This window comes from Morus notabilis, unplaced genomic scaffold, assembly GCF_000414095.1.
Source record: "Morus notabilis unplaced genomic scaffold, ASM41409v2 Scaffold45, whole genome shotgun sequence".
In the NCBI taxonomy this organism is placed as follows: domain Eukaryota; kingdom Viridiplantae; phylum Streptophyta; class Magnoliopsida; order Rosales; family Moraceae; genus Morus; species Morus notabilis.
Window position 1 is genome coordinate 1,716,214 of NW_010366164.1, and position 19,188 is coordinate 1,735,401.

Below are 19,188 nucleotides of genomic sequence, written 5' to 3' on the forward strand. Positions count from 1 at the left end.
AAGAGTGGAAATGTACGAGCGTTATTTGTCTTAAGTGATTTATCATCAATCATATTTGCTCTTTTTGTTTCTGTTATGTATAATTGTATATTGTTTAATGTCAAGTTCCCCTTTTTCTGTTTTATGGCAAAAGAAGCTTTGTGAGATTAAAATTGGCTAAATATCTATGGAACTATGTTATACAATAGGATACAATTTGGCTGAATGTTTACGGAGAATTCATGAACTTGATCCATGAATGAGAGCAACAATATGTTTATGTGAAACCTTTCCTGCATTTTTAGATGGCGTTATCCGTCCAAATTGTTCTGATAGTTGGTCTTAATATTCAATGGATGAAAGAAAATCTTGGGCTGTTGGTCCGATGACATGGCTTAGCAAGCAGAGTTTGTGTTAGTGCTGTGTATTCCGGAAAATGTCAATGCAATTTTTGGAAGCGTGGACCAGATTTCTTCTGTTGCTTCTCTTGCAGTGCTACAAACTTTTTCTTTGGTTTTCAAGCTTTTCCTTGCAACAATGAGGATGTTAATGTACGACATCTGTTGGACTTTCATTTATGTTCTTGAGATGACAAATTTTTTTTTTTTTTAACCATTCATTCTCATAATAAAGAGAATATTTCATCATTGATAAAGATCTTTCTGCTAGCAACTCTTGATCGGTGTCATCCATGGTTTTTTCTCTTTTTTTTTTTTTTTTTTTTTTTTTTTTCTTTCCTTTTTGGGTTGGTTTTCCGGGGGAAATAGGTTGGCTTTCCAGGGGAAAACGTTTTTGTTCATTCGTTGGACAAAAAAGTAAAATAATAGAAAACTTAAGGCTCCTTCTTTTAGAGTTTAACTTGAGTATAATTCTTGAGTTAAATTTGAGTTATAACTTGAGTTGAACTTGTAATTTGAGTTTGTATTTAGTTGTGTACATTTTAATTATAGTTTTAAAATTTTTTTGAGTTTGTGTTTGAATGAGTCAAAACTTGAATTTGTATTTAGATAGTATTTTAATAAAAACTCAATGCTGATGAAAAATTTTAATAGGGTATATGGATCGGGTTTTATTCGTCTTTTCGTTGTCAACGCATAGAAAAAAAAATCATCTCAATCAGAATTAAAACGAAAAAGTTATAGCATTTTTAAGAATAGAAAAAATACTGTTCATTAATTTGAGTTCGAGTTTCTGAACTCGAGTTGAAGGGGAAACTTGAACTCGAGATTTAGGCCTCGTTCATTTCATCGATTTGAGTTTTCAGTTTTAAGTTTCTACAATAAAAAGTTCTCAAAAAATATCACATTTAACTTTTTCTGTTACAGTGAAAAGCTCTCAGAAAATGTCACTATCTCAGCTCGAATTGAAAACTCAAATCCGCAAAGTGAACGAGGTCTTAGTTCTAAACTCAAACTCGAGTTTAAACTTAAAAAAACATGAATTCGAATAAAGTTGTAACTCGAGTTGTATTTCTTTTGAGTTACAAGCCCTTAGATACTTGAACCCATAAAATATATTTCCCTCTGTATTCAAAGCTTTGCTATGACTATCGACCTTATTACACAGTGGATACATAAAAATGTGTAGGGGCAAAAAGAGTTTACACAAGATTGTACATGACAAACTTTCAGCCAAAAAGGGAGTGAGAAAACAATGGATTGCTAATGTGAAGACCAAAACTTAAGGACAATGAAAGCCTTTCATCTATGTTCAGTTTTGGGTCAATACATGAAATCAGAGGAGAGCACCTGAGAGAACGGAGACAACATTGACAATATCTCAGCAGATGTAACATGGAGGTTTCATTTTTGGCTTTCTTATTTGATTGGAGAAAACTGACCAGTTATGCTATAACCGTGCAGAAAACATAACTTCCAGCTTGATTCTGATAAAACTTTCTTGGCCGGATTAGGTCACATCCTTTTTACATGATCAGTACCATCTTCTTCTTAACCACGATTGCGACAAGAGAATTGATGCTAGCCACAGCAATCATTTGTTAACTGAAATAAAGGGATCGATGATAAGTGCACTTTCAACATGACAAAACCTAATAATAGAACTGCTATTTTCTGCACCATAATCTTTCCCCTTATACAACGATCATTCCGTTGAGAATTTTTTCTTCTTCTTTTTCTTTTTCTTATTCAACTACACTACAACCTGGACTTTTTTAGTTTGGAAGAACAAGAGTTAATGGAATTCCGAGAAAAGGAGGAATTCTGAAAAATCAACATGAAAAGAACTATGTTAAGATTATAATTTACACTTTACAGACAAGCAGCAACAGAAGAAAGAAAAGAGGAGACGAAAACACAAGGATAGCGTGAAGGTGTAATTAACAATAGGACGGTCAAGTACAATGTTAATTTTATGAAAGCACGAACAAATTGAGAACAGAACAGAAACAGGATTCTTAGTCAGGTTTATTCTTCAATGCAGAGTAGTAAAAAGACAAACATATGGTGAACAGTTCAAACCAGATGCAAAATAATGATAACAAATAAAATAATTAATCATCGGATGTATGCTTTGATATGCAAGCATGTGAGATAATATTACTATAATTTGTCAAGGCTTACCAGCAAGCAAAGCCAAGAGGAATGATGAATAACGAGTCTCAGGCAAGTGTTTCAAACTGTACTTGGTAGAATAATGTGCGTTCATATAAGCTGCCAAAGCATCGGTGAAAATTCGTATTTTGCATCTTCATCTTTGCCTAGGTCAGCCAAAACCAACACTAAGTTTTAAATTTTAATTAACAATTTTATGGCTTTTATCCTCCAACATAAGCAGTCATTCCACTGTTTGGAAGAAGGCCATCCTTAGCCATTTCTGAAAGCACACTGAAAACTGCATCCATATTTCCTTCTTTATGATTGATTTCAACAAGTACTTTTGCAAGCTCGGCATCAGTAAGCCGACAGCTTCTCAATGTGTTGCGTATGACATGACTCAGTTCATCATTCATTCCTTCTGTGAAAAGGGCTTTAATCAGTGCTATTACAGTTACTGTATGAGGAACAAAACCAAATTTCATCATTTCCTCGTATAGATAGTATGCCTTTCGAACGTTGCCAGCCCGACAATGACCATGTATAATTACATTGTAAACCGACTCATCAGGCTCATAGTTCCTTTTAAGCATTGTCTCAAAAACCTGATCAGCATTTTTCATCAAACCCTTCATACAGAATCCCTTTACAAGAGCTACCACACTTTTAAATTCTATACTGCAGCAGTTCTCTATCAAAGTATTATATGTGATGTCAGTCGGAACAGACTCATCATAGAACAACTTAAGTAAAAGCCTTTTCGCTTCCTTCGTCCGAGCTTGTTTGTTAAGTCCATTAATGAGCACGCTGTAGGTAACAACGTCAGGTAGAAAACCTCTCTGTATCATTTCATCGTGTAATTGAAGGGCTCTATTCAGATCCCCTTCAACACAATAAGCGTTGATCAAGGTTGTGTAAGCAACTTCATCAGGAGGCAGGCCCTTACCAATCATCTCCTGGAAGAGATTGCAAGCTTCATCAAGCCTCCTTTGCTGGCAAAGACCCTGAATAAGTGATGAATAAGTGACAGAATCAGGAGATACACCCTTCTGAATCATCTCCAATTTCATTTGAAATGCCTTCTCCAATTCCTGATGCCTGCAAAACCCAGAAATAATAGTACTATAACTCACCACATCTGGGGTCAACCCCTTCTCCACCATATCTTGCACAATTCCCATGGCCTCTTCCATCTTTCCCAAGTTGCAGTGACCATTAATAAGGGAATTATAAGTAACGATTGAGGGTGAGAATCCGACCGAAGTCATCTCATTCAGAAACCTGTAAGCCTCCCGTAATAAACCTTGCTGGGAGAATCCGTCAATCAATGTCGTATACGTTCTCTCATTCGGACGGAGACCCCTAACAAGCATCTGATCGAAAAACTCCACTGCTCGGTTTAAATTCCTAGCCTTACACATACTACTGATCAAGGCCGTATAAGTAACGACATTTGGAGACAATCCATTCCGGACCATCTCGACGTGCAAAACAAGCGCTTGGTGAAAATTATCATCCTTACAATACCCACTAATAAGCGTATTATAAGTAATCTCATCAGGAACAAATCCCTTCCTCTTCATCTCCTCGAGAATATAACCCGTCTCCTTCATCCTCCCTTCTTTACACAATCCATTGATCACCACATTGTATGAAATCAAATTTGGCTCCAAACCCTTCAACGCCATTGACCGCAACATATTAAATGCATCCTCGATCCTCCTCAACTGACAATACGCATAAATCAACGTGTTATATGTAACAACATTCGGCAAACACCCGTTCCTCTCCATTTCCCCAAAAAAACACAAACCCATCTCCAGATTCCCGGCCCCACAGAAACCCCTAATCAGAATGTTGTAAGTAAACACATTCGGGGAAACCCCACTCCTAGTCATTTCATCGAACACCTCCTGTGCAAACTTGACCGACCCTTTCGACCTAACTACGGATTCTAAAATAGCATTATACGACAACACACCAGGCATGTAACCACGGAATTTCGCCAAATTAACAATGTTGAGAGCCTTACTTGTGAGATTCAGGTGAGAGTACGACTTCACGACCAAGTCGAAAACCGCCGAGCTGGAGCCGCAGAGATGGAAGGTTTTGCTGAGGCATTCAAAGACCAAATTGCCCTCGTCATCGGGGGTATTTACGGCGACGTCGACGGCGAGGGATTGGGCGGTTTTATAGAGCTTGAAGCGGGTGAGGATGTGGAGGGCGAGGCACTTGCAGCGGAAGTTGAAGAAATGGCGGGTCCGGGCCCAGTCAACGAATTTGGGGATTAGGGTTTTGTCGGACTTGAGGAGTAAATAGGAGGCGGTTTCGGGCGTAAAATCGGGAGAGAGAGAGTCGAGAAGGTGAGGGTGGCGTCGGAGATATACGGCGGCTTTGTACGCTAGCTGAACGTCAGGGAGACGCCGGCGAAGTGGGGCATTCCGGAGATTTTTCGGATTGGGCAGGGGCATTTCGGGAATTGTGTCTCGGGTCACTGGTACGCTGGTGCTGGTTTCATCAGTTATAGAAACGAGAAGGAACGAAGACGACGATTAACGTTTTGCGACTAAAAAAAATTGTCAAAGTTAAAAGGGGTAATAGTTAAAAAACAATAGTCTCGTTAGGTATGTGAGTTTGAATTTTATTAGTTTAAATTTTTTAATTTGAATTAAAAAATTTAAATTGTGTGATTTAAATTGTAATTTGAATAAAAATTTAGATGTGTAGTTAGAATTTTAATTTAAATATAAAATAAAATTATATTTGGTGGGTATAAAAAGCAAATAGAGTGGGTATTTTTACTGTTTAAAATGATTTAAACAGGTAAACTTAAAGGAGAATTAAACTTTAAATTTGGTTGTTTAACTCAATTTAAACGGAGAATATAATTTAAAATGTATGTTTATCAAGTTTAAACCGAATTAAATTAAGAAAATAAACATGGCTGCATCAACGTGGAAGGCGGTAACAATATGAAAAACGACATCTAATGGATAAACGACAACAACCAAAAACGGCACCCATTAGGAAAAAGACATCAATAGAAATGAGTCCCTTATGTATTAAATTTTCCAATGAATCTTTTTGTCCATTAAGCTATTAAAATCTTAAAAAAAAAAAAAAACAAAAAGTGTGCGTCATGTGCAGTTTAGTTAAAGTTAATTTTGTAAGATTGTTCATGGCCCGTTTGAAGAGAAAAACAACAATCAAACCAAAAATAATAATCTACTTCTGATCGATTCCGGCGGTTTGAAATTTTTAAGAAATCAAATCGAACAAAATCATGTATAATCGGCTCGGTCAATTTGATTTGGTCTAGACATAATTGAACGAAATCTTGAAATAAGTGATTTGGGTTTGGTTAAATTTCTAGAGTTTTTGATAACTTGAGTTTTTATCTTGAAATTTTGGAATAGATTTTGGGAACTTTAAAGGACGTTTGGTTTATGTATTTAAAATTATTCTCATTTTACGTATATTTTTTTTAAGAGAAAATACTGTAGACAATCATGAATCATGATTCAGACTTAAAGACGAATATAAAAAACAAACGTCCCCTAGAGATCCCAAAATTTCACAATTTATCTGTTTTTAGTTTTGATTTTATCTTTCTACATGTACACACTTTGATATTAAAGATATAGCAATGAAGCACGTCTTTATGAGTTTTTATCCATAGAAAACTGACATATAAAAATCTAAACTCATGTATTATAAAGAATATTTATCTCATTTTCCCTGCATGTAAGAGAGAAATACTGACTAATTTTAAAAGTGCATAGTTTACCTCTTATTATAGTTATTTAACTAAGAATAAAAAATAAAAACCTAAACTCTTGCGCTATAATAGAGTATTTGTCACCTTAGCCGTTCAACAATTATTTTCACATGAAATATCTCGTAATATTTGTCTTTCCGTTCCACCAAACCAATAATAATAATGGTACTAAGTACTAACAATCACTGGACATCTATCTTCTTCATGCCAGAAAGCAATTAATATGATAGACTTAGAAAACTAGATAAAAACATTGGAGACAGCACGAGTGGAACATTTGTAGAAGAATATATTATAGAATATAACCCCATTCGGGCAAAAACTGGCTCTACAACTTTACACTGGAAAACGTAAAAAGAGCTTTCATTGCTTTAATAAAATCAACCAAAGGACCAAGCCTGCTGTTTTGGAGGATTGATCAAAGCCCTCTAACAGAATCAGGGTGTGGGTGAAGGATCATTTTCCTTTGCCAAAATGGGTTTTAGTGGCACATACTAACCGCACCTTCCAACCTCCGAAAACCAATCGATTGGTGCAGCATCTCAATCAAACATCTAGCACATATCATTTGGCTAATAAGCATATAGCAAACTCAGCACTTTTGTCTTTAAGCTCTTGATCTCGTTTCTCATTGTGCCTTCACAAAAGTTCGGCTGGACACACCATGCAACAACTTGACAAATCCGAGGAAGCTTAGCTTCCCATCTGTGTGCCTTATCCAGTCGTGGAGAACCACGTGAAGTGGGATTGAAGGGCCAAGCCCAAGTTCCTAAAGAACATTTTAAATATATATATGGGAATGATCAGTCCAGTTTGTTTCAAATTGAACCAAGCAAATATAGGTATGGGAATGGTCAGTCCAGTTTGTTTCACATTGAACCAAGCTCCAAGGAAAAAAAAAATAACAAACAAATCTGTCCGGAAACAGAGTAAAGCAAAATCAAGTTAAACTTTTTAATGATATTGGTAGGCAACTCATAAGAGAGCTCAGTTTGTTTCCAGTAATGATTATCTACTTCTGACTGTTCTATTCAGTGGTGTCACGAGCAAAATGATAGGACTTTAAGATAACAGATACAAGCTAATGGAATATCAGAAATCCCAGATTCTGAAGTAACAATTCAAATTCAATTCTGACTACTATGATCGAAGGACTAGAAGAAAATGTTCCACTGTAAGAATATCAACTTACCGAGGCAAGTTCTTCGATGACAATAGCCCGGTTACCATCCTTCTCAAAAAGTTCATACGCACATCGGGCATGCTGCTCCCACCGATCAAGTGCCTCCAGCTGATGGACGCCTAAAGCAGCTGCACAAAACTCTTCAAAATCCATTCTTCTGTATTGCAGTGCACTTAACTGTCATGGAAGAACAAGTAAACAATACAAAACTGCATACGCGACAAGAAGATGATCATAACAAGAGCGTGAACAAATATGCAGAAACTAAATAAAATGGTTTGAAATTTTTTTGAAAAAATCAACCCCAAACTCTTAAATTGTTAGCAAAATGACCAAAAACGTTGACTTCTGTTAGAATTTTAAGAGAATAGATCACGTGCATCATGCATGTTCCAAACTAACGATGAAATCTCTAAAATAAACTCCATTCCTTAAAGAACGTAATCAACTTCAAGCACTTCCCCTACCTCGACCCAAGATCTGAAGGTTTTGTTACAGGTTTTCTTGTTTATTCTCTGGGTTGGTTTAGGTTTTTGGTGTGTTTTCTTGTTGGATTTGTCTTTTGTCTCATGGGTTGCTGATTGGTATTTGTAAAATTGTTAAATGACATCAAATAACAAAACATTTAGCCTCTTAATTTTGGACGTAATTTGGAGAAAAAATTGCTTGTTCAAGATAAAACTTATTTACTTGGGGCTTAATCTTTTTGTAGGTCAGATACTTGTATTTTTGTTTAAAGAAAAAAAAAAGTTAATTTGCGGTCAACTTGTCATCATTGAGAAATTTGGTTATTCTTGAAGTCTTCTCAAGTGAAATGTGCACAATAAACTGTTTCTATTGTCTGTGGAAGAAAGAAGCAAAATGGCTTTTGGAGAAATATTAGTCAGTTTGGATTTTTCAAGCATAATGTTGTTTCACCAATTTGCACTGCAGAAGAAGCACATGTGAAGCACGTGTGGTGAAAAGTGATGTCACAAAAAATGACGTCATTTTGAACCTTTTGCCAACAACTTCAGAGTTCGTGGGTGATTTTTCCATTAAAAGTTTTGGGACCATTTGTGCTAAAAGCCCTTAAAAAAATGGGCATGAACATCAACAAATAAATCAAATTCGGCGTTGGGTAAATACCGATGCAATAAAATCAGGGATGCGAGATTCCTTCATTGCATCTGTTGCACTTTTCATCAGGGTCTGGTAGAAGAGAAAATGAGAAATTCAAACAAAAAGGGCACATTCCAGGTTCGAACAGCAATTAACCTATTAAGATGAAGAGATAGAAGAAGCAAACCATCTTAATATTGTCCAACGAAATGGTGCCATTTTTGTTCGGCTCCAAGAGAGCAAATTGCTCCTTCAGATAAAAGAGTTCGTCCACAGTCAGTGTCCTGGATAAGGCCTGAAAGGAATACCAACATAAAAAAGGAGGTGTTGAAACGTAATAGAAGATTTGAAACACATTTTTAGACTTAAAATGTGAAACATTTTTTCTTGGACTAGGTAAGGGCATTGAAGCAGAACTCAATAATATGATATTAAATTTAATCCAGGCAAAAAAAGAAGAAAAAAAAACAATACAATACAATTTATACAAAAGTAACCCCGGCACAAAATAAATAACAATACAGTATTAAAATTTAAGCTCGACAGTCGATAAACAAAAATTCTATTTACATTGTTAGTTTTAGCATCCAAACTCCAAAGAAAATAATTTGGATACTTCAAAAGTGGGGAGGATTGTTAGGTGTTTTAGGGATCAGGTATCACGTCTCATAAGGATTAAAGACGTGCAACAAATAGTGGATGATGCACTAATAGTCCTTGAAAGATCCAACACAAGTCTTCAAATGTTTCGTATTCAAATTAAAATGCATGACCTTACTAGAAGAAAATTGTAAGAAAATAATAATAATCTACCAGCCTTTTGTCATCTATAGAATATTATTAAGTGCAGAAAATATGAAATGTAATAAAAAGAAAACCACAAAAAAAAAAAGAGTCATCTGGATTAACACAAAAGTCTCTCCGAAACTAACAAAAATCATTTGGATTAACATTCAAAGTCTTCAGGATAAAAAACTTCATTCAGTGTTTCAGCAAGGGGGGAACTTGAGAAAATAAAGTCAGTTTCACTAGACCAAAAAAAAAAAAAAAAAAAACACACACACACACACAAAACTCACCTTTAGAGCAGCCTTGCGCAAGGATGATGACCGCAGATAAGCTTTCATGAGCCTAAGAATTAGAATATCAAGCGGCACTTTAACATCATTGTAGTTCCTGATCCAAGGATGGCCTGATAATTAAAGATTATTGCCAGTAAGATAATGATAGGGAAAACAGAAAAACAACCAATATTTCAGCAAATGCTAACTCACTTAGAGCCTGAGCAGCTGTCATTCGTTTACGTGGGTCCTTATTCAGTAGGCGCTTGACAAAGTCCTTTGCTTCTAAAGATAACGAAGGCCAAGGTTGTTCATCAAAACTTGGACCAGCTTTCAAGACTGCTCGGAAAATCCCAGATTCGGTCCGGGCCCAAAAAGGACGACTACCACATAATAGAATATACGCTATTACACCCACACTCCACACATCAGCCTCTGTACTATAAGCCCTATGTAGAACTTCAGGGGCCACGTAATATGCACTTCCCACAATATCATTTAACTTTTCATCTGTCAGCCACTGCATGTGTTACAAGCTGATGCAAACTCCAAAGATTGAGGGATTGACAATGGGGAGAAAACTTATGGGTCTTAGTAGAAAGGACAAACCTGGTTTTACAAAATCTGATAAGCCAAAGTCAATGGCTTTCAACATGGAATTCTCATCCTTTGTAGTATATAGAAAATTCTGATTCAAAGAATAGATAACTTTAGTTTAATGTGTTGAAACATGAGCCATCATCTGAACCAAATAAAAAGTTTCCAGAATACCAATTAGAGCTCTCCTATATGTTTGTGTGTGTGTGTGTGTGTGTGTGTGTGTGTGTGTGTACAGTGTGGGGCATATGGCTCCCACTTTACTAATTAGAAATGAAACCACTGGGATTCTTACCATGGTGGACACACACACACTCGCGCACCAGTCCTATTGAGCTAGCCTTAAGTGGCCGAGAACCACTGATTTGAACATATGGTTTAAACAATTGAAAATTTGCTTCAATTCAACTGAAAAGTTTATGCAGCTTCCTAGGCCAGACTAAATATTATAAATTTATAATTCTTGGCTTTGGGAACTTTCTCTAGTTACATTGTCACTTGGAATAAATTATAACTAATTTTGAATCCATAACTCATAATGGAAACCAACTATAAGTTCGATTATTGAGAATGACAAAAAAATACTGTTATTTTACTTCACATTCTTTCAGGCACATTGACATTTGGCCACTAAAGTTCAAGACCTCGGAGAGATTTTCAGTTATGTTACCATGCCGGCATGCACCCAGCTCATTGTAACATTACAGCCCGCATATAACAGCCTATGCACGTAAAAAGGAATCAGGAATGTAAAGGAAATATGTTTCACCTCTGGTTTAAGATCACGATGCACCACACCCTGAAGATGACAAAATGCAACAACTTTTAGTATTTGTGCCATGACTGCCTTTGCATCATCTTCTGTGTACTTACCACCCCTAGAGATGTATTACATATTTAGTTAGTGGCTGCAATTATGCACCTAGTAATTGCCACTGAATATTTACAAGAAAATCTTACTACATCTATATTGGTATAGTTAAGAATCACCTTGAAAGTATTCTATCTAGAAGTTCGCCTCCTTCACACAACCTGAAAAGTCCACAATACATTGTCGGACAACATCTAGTCAGAGATATGAAATAATAACCAAGAAGAAATACTGTACAGGGCAGCTGAAATCGTGCCTAAACTTAATCAACAACTATAGGAAGCAAACTCCAATGAAGCACCAAAAAAATACACTGACTTCTAGCTCCAGCAATCAACATTTACAATTGTTATGTAGTTCAACAGTTGATTCAGAGAAAATACAAATTTAGTTTCCAAGCTTACTCCATTACTATGTAGACATTATCACTGTCTTCAAACGCTTCATAGAATTGCACTAGATTGCTATGTCCTGTCAAAGCTCGCAGTATCTTTACCTCCCTTCTAACATCCTCAATTGCTATAGCAGTGGTCATCTGAGGAAAAAAAAAACAAGAAAAAGGAAAAGAAAACATCACAACTAGAACTAGAAGTAATTTATGAATGACAAGAGCTACACTTCACTTCACTTTCCCTTTTAATTTTATATACTAACTACATTTGTTTATAAAATTAAACCTTCAAGATGCCAAAAAAGAACAAAAATAAAAGACAGGCACAGGAAGAAACTAAAAATAAAAGGACAGATTTGTGCAACCACACACACAATCAACATTTGCTCATCCATTATCCAATTCATGAAACTTGTAAACCTCTATTCAAAGGAAAGCTAGGTTTCAAATAATAATAATAAGAGGAAAGTGTTAGTTGGACTTATAACACCACCATAAAGAGGGAAAAGAAGGACAAACGCATAATAATAATAAGGAAAGTGTTAGTTGGACTTATAACACCACCATAAAGGGGGAAAAAAGGACAGACACATGCTTATCTTGTAAGGAACACACGTTGGAATGACAAAATAATTTGTTTCTTGAAAAAAAGAAAAATGAATTTGTACTATTACTACTAGTACTACAAAACATAAGATGCCTTGTTGTATGATTTTGAACCTCAACGTCTTTTCATCCCTTTTTTTCCCCTTTAAATAGAGAGGTCAGTAAGTGCCCTCTGGCTCCCGATATGAAGTAGTAATCATTCTAGAAAGCTGGGCATTGGAAGGGTATAAGGTAAAAACTATTCCAAATTGGGGGTTGCATGGGGAGTGTAAGCTGGATCTTTAGCCAACAAATCCTTTTCTTCTTCCTCTTCTTCTTCTTTGTTAGAATATAAAACTATTAATGGCCCTACCGAGACAGAATTTGTAACTTGCTATCCTCTTGCCTAGCGGGCAAAGATTTACCTCCGTGGAAAGGATGATTCATTCGGATCGACATGAGAGTCCAACTACATTGCCAGAATCCATGTTGTATATTTGAAAAAGGTTGACCCCCTTGCTTCTCTCATGTTACAATCCTCTTCCCGCAGAGCCCCCTTTCTCCTCGGTCCACAGAGACAAAATGTAGGACTAGTGCCAACAGTTCATCACGGAAGAAAGGACTCACTGAGCCGAGATGACTAACTCCTAACAACTTATGCTTTTGGGAGATTTGGTAAACTAACATGATAGTAGAGTTGGAGATCCTGAATGCAAACTCGTGTAATTGCACTCTTTATTATCTTTAAAATTGTTAGCATGCATTGGACCTTTAATATGTTTCGGGTTTCTTCTTGAGTTGGGCTTTCCAATTAATATTTACTCACATGTTTGTCTATTTGTCTGCCAAAACATGAGGGGGAATCTTAGAATATAAAACTATTGTTGACTCATCTCAGCATAAGCTTTTGGGAGAATTGGTAAACTAACATTCTTCTTTCAATTTGCCATTACCCGAGCATATAAGGTTCTCATCCTCTACTTGACTTGAGTAGTCTTGGAAGACTCTTCAGCACACATTCTCCAATTGTGGTCAATCTATCATGTTCGGTGTTCCATGTAAATCCCAGCACAAAAGGTAGCAAGATCAAATAGGTATATAATGTTTTGTCGTTTTGAAGAAGGTTCATCGATGAGGGCCCTGGTTGATAACCATGCGTCTAATCCAGATTTGAAATGTGACTGACCTACAAGCTTTGGCCTAATTGGCATGGCCGTAAGTGCAGGCTGGTCCTGCCCTTTACTTTACTGACTGGCCTTGCATACGACACAGATCAATCATAGGGCCCCCATCAAGACCAGGACCCCCTATTGGGACTGTGATTCTTCTCAATGATTAGGTCCACTAATAATAAACCGGTGGACTATCTGCTTTCTTGATTCTGTAGTTGGAACCATCACATCTTCTACTTTGACAAATTGTTCTAAAGATAACCTTTAAAAAAAAAGTAAATAAAAAATAAGTATGATAACAATTCACCCTTTAAGCCTTTAAATTCCAAACCACATAAAGTTGATTATGCAAATTGCGTTTGGTTCACCATAATTAGATTTAAAAAAAGAAAAACGCAAATAGTTGTTCCAACAACAGCAACAAATCATTCTGGTGGGGCTGGCAGAGTATGAGATGAGTTCCAATCGTTGACCAAAAAAAGCAATAAACAAACAAGTAGGTCACTTTATACGCCTCCTCACACAAACAGTTCCAACAGATAACGTACGTCTCAAGACTATGCTTAATATTCTCCATCTAGAAGAACACCCAAATGAGTAGCTTATAAAACTTACCAAAAGATCAACTTAGATCTTCCTCGTCCTGTTTTAAACTTTAGTCTTAAAGGGCAAGTCCACTTAATTGAACGTAACACAAACCCACATTACAAAAGAGATAAATAAAGGAGAAAAAATAATAATAATAATAATAATAATAGCAAATAGCAATAAGACTAATAATAACTTAATAGACCTCCATACTCTATCCCCCGGGCCCACCAAAGAGAAGCCATAATAATATTAATTATTATTATTATAATTTAGAATTTCAATGGTAATAAAACAAGGGCAGTTATCAGGGGAAAAAATATTGCAACAAAAGGGGGCTCTGATTCTGAATGAATTTGACGATCCCAGCTTTGTTTAAGTTCTCAATTTGCAAAACAGACAAGTAGTGACAGCAAGGAAAATTAAAAGTTGAGACCTTTATCCAGCTAGATTAAGCAGAGACTATACGAACAAGACAAATCAATATCCTCACATAATCCTCATATAATTATATTTAACCAGAAATATCTCATCATTTCAAAGACAATATCCATAATAAAAGCAAATTAGTAACAATAATTAAACCGCCATAGTTGCAGAGAAAGATCAAACCTTGGATTTGGGGATGACCTTGACGGCAACATGCTGGCCCTTCCTATCGCCTTTCTTGAACCTGGCGGAGCAAGTATACCCAAAATGCCCTCGGCCGACCTCGTCCCCAACCTCCAACCTGCTCGTGAACTCCTTCGAGAACCCGAACCTCTTATCCAGGTCCACGCCGTTCTCCTCCTCGTCGCCTTCCTCGGGAATCGCCGACTCCGCCGCCGCAGCCTTCTTGCCGTGGCGGCGCGCCAGCACGGCGCGGATGTGCTTTGCCGGCGACGGCGGCGGGAAGGGACGGCGGAAGAAGCGGCGCGGCGTGGAGCTGGCGCTCCGGCTGCGGCTCCGCGCCGGGGAGCCCTTGAGGTAGTGGGCGGGGCTGGGGCTGTAGAAGGGGAAGAACGGCGACTGCTTGGCGGTGTTGTTGGAAACGACGTCGTTGTCGTGGTGGTGAGGAGTGGTAGCCGGGAGGGATTTGGGTGTGTGGGAAGGGTCGTTGGGGTCCCTGGAGGCGTAAGGGTTTGGTCTTGAGGGCTTCGAAGTGCAGGTTCCCATGGCGGGTGAAGAATTGGAGGGATTGCGTTTGGTGCAATGCGAAATGGAGGTTTTTTGAGATCGGAGAGATATAGAGAGAGAAAATGGGAGAGAGAGAGTGATTGGGTGTTGATGCTTGTTGTTTGTTGTTGTTCTTCTGGTTCACTGTTTAAGAGAGAGAGAGAGAGGAGAGAGGGAGTTTGGAGTTGGACGGTAATAATAAAAGGGTGGGAAAAGGAGTTAAAATGCAAAAATGAGATACGGAGGAGAGAGACAGAGAGAGAGTGAAAGAGAGTGAGTGGAAAAGAAGGTATGGAATGGGGAACAGGGAAAGTAAGTGAGCTGTATGTTCTCACTGCCCACGTGTGATGCACGTGAGCCTTTGAGTTTTTATTTTCATTTTTGGATGATTTTTCCCCTTTTTTTTTTTTTTTTTTTTTTTTTTTTTGTTTTTTTTTCCCTTTTTTTTTTTTTTTTTTTTTTTTTTTTGGTGAATTTGGGGATTAGGATTGGGCTTTATGCTTGTGAGTGGCAGGCATTGGCTATGATAATACATAATTAGTATTATATATTTTTTAAGGAAATTGCTATTATATTTTTTTAAGGGATTCGGATTGAGTGAGAAATGACCTTTTTTTTTACTAATCAGAGTGAAAAATGAAATCCATCACTTTCAACAGTGCTCATATGCGCGTCAAGTGATTAGAATTGTTAAAAAAAATATATCATTTTAACATTTTCAATTAAACCTTAATTGTAACGATTTTAAATTGAAAGGGTTAATATACAGAAAAAGAAAAAAGAATAGTGACTAAATTACCAAATTCAAAAAAATTGAATAAGTTTACGTACAAAAAAGTCTTTTTAAAAATATTCACATCTTACGTGTATTTACGTACAAAACTAAAAATGCTAGTTACGTAGTCTCATACTTTGTAAAAAATGAAAAAAAAAAAAAAATTTGAAAAATCTTTACTTCCCGCATTATGGTATTAAATATAACTTCACAGTAATTTTGTATTTGACTCCACCACAAAATGTATTGGAGTTGGAATTCTCTTCATCCAACGTTAAAAAGGTATATGTATATTTTGATTCCTCATTAAAAAGAATTGATATCAAAATTACTACTTATGTACCTTAATAAATTTACACACTATAAACCAATAATTATTTTATTATGTATAAAGATAATTTAGCAATTACATTATTTAGAGTTATTTTAAAGTTTAGTAAATATTAGAAAAGAGAATTTGATATTTCTTGAGTCATTTAATAAATAAGTAAACACTAAAAAATTACTTAACCAATTGTTATTTTTATTTATTTTTCTTTTTAATCTCATTACATTCCTTTACGTTGTAATATCCTATATATATATATATTTTTTTTTTTGAAAGGGCCCTATATTCTTTGGAGTTTTTACACTATAGAGTAAACACATGTTTTTAAATGTTACTCATAGTCAAAATCACATCAAATAAAAATTTATACACAATGAAAAAGTTACACTAAGATATTTTTTCATATCTTACGGGCTACCAACGTAGAATTTTCCACAGATTTTTTTTTTTTTCAATGGACAGGGGAAACAGTTTGAAAAGTAACAAAAGAAAATCTTAGGTAGTCCATTGAGTTTAATTTTAGTTAATGGAGCTTTCTATATTGTTGGTTGTAACGCAAGTTTTTGAACATTAAGATTGATCAAAATTACATTAAAATGAAGAAAAAAAAAACGTACAAAAGAAGCATATAGGAATATGACGGTTTTGAAACAAAACCCAGTGGAGTATTTTTCTTTTTTCTTTTCATAAAAACATCATTAATTTTATTTCCTTCATATCCAAAGTATCAAACTCTACGGTCCTTGTAAAGCATGAATTTCTAGCTATCGACGTGTATTCTTGAGAACTATTAGCTTAATTCCCTTGAAAAAAAAAAAGAGAGAGAAACGAAAGACAACTATCAGCTTATTTTTCCTTTTTCAAAAACAAAAGGAAAAAAAAAACATGGTTTTCTTAACCACCTAAGGAGAATTCTTCACCGAGAGTTATCATCCTTGCTACAAGTTTACCATAAAAATATTGTTCTAATATATTTGTTTTTATCCGAAAACCTCTTTTTTATTTATAATAATATCTGGAAACCCATTTTGTACGTAACTATATACATTAATTTAACCCTTAGCCAAAAAAATAATAATAATAATAATTTAACCGCCCGCGAATGAGACCAGACCTAAGAATACTTTAATAATCGAGTTACTGAGCAGAAAATACAAACATAAGAGTACAAATATACTTATGAAGTCACAATATTGTTAATTCGTTTTGAAAAGGATATCATTAAAAAAAAAAAATCAATGTAAAGTTGATCGTAGACGTTTTGGGCCATTTTGAAAAAAAAAATTTCTTGAGGGGAAATTACTTGAAATGATCACATGAACTAAAAACATTTTTGCTCGAAAAAAATGAAGTATGAAAATAAAAAATTCATTATAAAAACATGCGTGTGTGACCATCTGATTTGAACTAGGAATATTACTTATAATTTTAATGTTTATTTTCCATAATATAGGAACTAATTTTAATGTATAATGTAAGCATTTGCATTCTTTTTTAAAACACACTTCATCATTTGGATGTTATACCATAAATAGGATTACTTTAAATCTAATACGTATAGTAGTTTGCTCTTCAATGAATTATTTAGTGCATGAGATTATATCTTTACTAAAAATTATTAATAATAAAAAAAATGAAACACAGAAAAGCCTGACCAACCATATCACATCTTGATCTCTAGAAGTTACATATACATACATATATAATGGATCTAACGATCATCTAATTAAGCGTCCATAAATAAAAAAATAAAATACGAAAGCATTGTTGTTCAGCCAAACAAAAAGCGTAAAAGAAAATGATGTATCGCATGCACATGCTTCTCAAATAATCACTATTTTTTTTTCTTTTCCAAATTATGGTAATCACTAGTATTTCATTTTGCCCACTAATCACAAAATTTTTCTCATATGCAAGTTTGGACTCCAAACTTTCAATTTTGATATTGATATAAAGACACTAAGGCTCCGTTCACTTCGCTGATTTGAGTTTAGAATTTAAATTTTTCTACAATAAAAAGTTTTCACAAACAATCACATCTAATTTTTTTGCTACAATAAAAAACTCTCACATAAAATTACATCTCAACTCGAATTCTAAACTCGAATCAGCGAAGTGAACGGAGCCTAAATTCACAATTCTTGACAAATGTAGTCAAACTAATAACGAACGTCAATTAAGAAACGATAATTAGTGAACTGCCAAATATCAAAATTAACAAAAAAAGAAAATCGTATGGCCGTATTCCATCCATTAATTGAAACAAAATTTCAAATTTAGAATATAATTGTCAAATTAAAAAAAAGTACATTAGATAGCCAAATATCCATGAGTTCAAGGCACAATAATGAAAAAAATAAATAAATAAATCATCTTTTTTGTGCGCTGAAAGAAAATGTTAAACATTGTGTCAGTCATGATTATCAGTGTGGAATTTTCTGTAGCTAAAGGCTATGAATTTTTAATGTGAATATATGTCATAACTAAGATCTTGATTGTTGTTATAATTAGGCTCGATTATATTACAATGGTAAAAGATACGTATCTCTTTTTGTGTTTTTTATAGCCAAAATCTCGTGGATCTATCCGATCTAAAGCAATTAGCATTGTTATAAAATATGGACTATTAACATTGGTACTGCAAGTGCGATTTTCTATAACGGAAATATATATATATATATATATATATTTTTTCCTTTTTTTGTGTGAAGGTTTTCCATTTTTTGATTACGTACGTGAAAAATAGTAATTTAAAAGCACCAGGAACGACACGAGATGCATGGTCAACTTAATCTAATTAATTATTCAATCCCGAGATACTAATTAAATATCTAATTAGTATTTAATCATAATTGATTCGGCTCTCACACGGGCAAAGATTTTAGTCTTGTATTTGCTAAACGAAGAAAAGAGATGACCTTTCTCTTATTATATTTTAATTTTTAATATTGGGAAAGGTTATAAAACTAGGGTTCTTTGAAGATTATAATTTCTCTTATAATTTATTCTTTATTCTTTTCTCTCCTACCAAACAATTGTAAGTTCTAAATTAAAATTCTTCCTCTTCCC

The 19,188-nt window shown here is 35.1% G+C and overlaps 2 protein-coding genes across 5 annotated transcripts; both read right to left on the bottom strand.

The window, feature by feature from the left end:
* Positions 1–1,471: 1,471 nt before the first annotated feature.
* LOC21410180 (pentatricopeptide repeat-containing protein At5g39710) lies at positions 1,472–5,092 on the bottom strand. 3 transcript variants are annotated; one of them, XM_024173198.1, is made up of 3 exons: positions 2,562–5,092; positions 1,820–1,982; positions 1,472–1,727 (listed from the first exon to the last, which is right to left on the bottom strand). In XM_024173198.1, the coding sequence occupies exon 1, from the start codon at positions 5,003–5,005 to the stop codon at positions 2,756–2,758; it is 2,250 nt and encodes a 749-aa protein (XP_024028966.1). In that variant the 5' UTR covers positions 5,006–5,092; the 3' UTR covers positions 1,472–1,727; positions 1,820–1,982; positions 2,562–2,755. The 3 variants fall into 3 exon arrangements, with proteins under 3 accessions (XP_024028966.1, XP_010107974.1, XP_024028967.1); XM_010109672.2 differs by having other exon boundaries at positions 1,472–1,982; XM_024173199.1 differs by lacking the exons at positions 1,472–1,727; positions 1,820–1,982 and adding an exon at positions 1,997–2,201.
* Positions 5,093–6,437: 1,345 nt separating this feature from the next.
* LOC21410181 (CDPK-related protein kinase) lies at positions 6,438–15,140 on the bottom strand. Of its 2 annotated transcripts, none has more exons than XM_010109673.2 (11): positions 14,474–15,140; positions 11,530–11,660; positions 11,245–11,286; positions 11,024–11,132; positions 10,267–10,345; positions 9,871–10,167; positions 9,676–9,788; positions 8,784–8,891; positions 8,624–8,686; positions 7,505–7,672; positions 6,438–7,081 (listed from the first exon to the last, which is right to left on the bottom strand). In XM_010109673.2, the coding sequence occupies exons 1-11, from the start codon at positions 15,014–15,016 to the stop codon at positions 6,941–6,943; spliced, it is 1,794 nt and encodes a 597-aa protein (XP_010107975.1). In that variant the 5' UTR covers positions 15,017–15,140; the 3' UTR covers positions 6,438–6,940. The 2 variants fall into 2 exon arrangements, with proteins under 2 accessions (XP_010107975.1, XP_024028968.1); XM_024173200.1 differs by lacking the exon at positions 14,474–15,140 and adding an exon at positions 11,889–11,956.
* Positions 15,141–19,188: the final 4,048 nt, after the last annotated feature.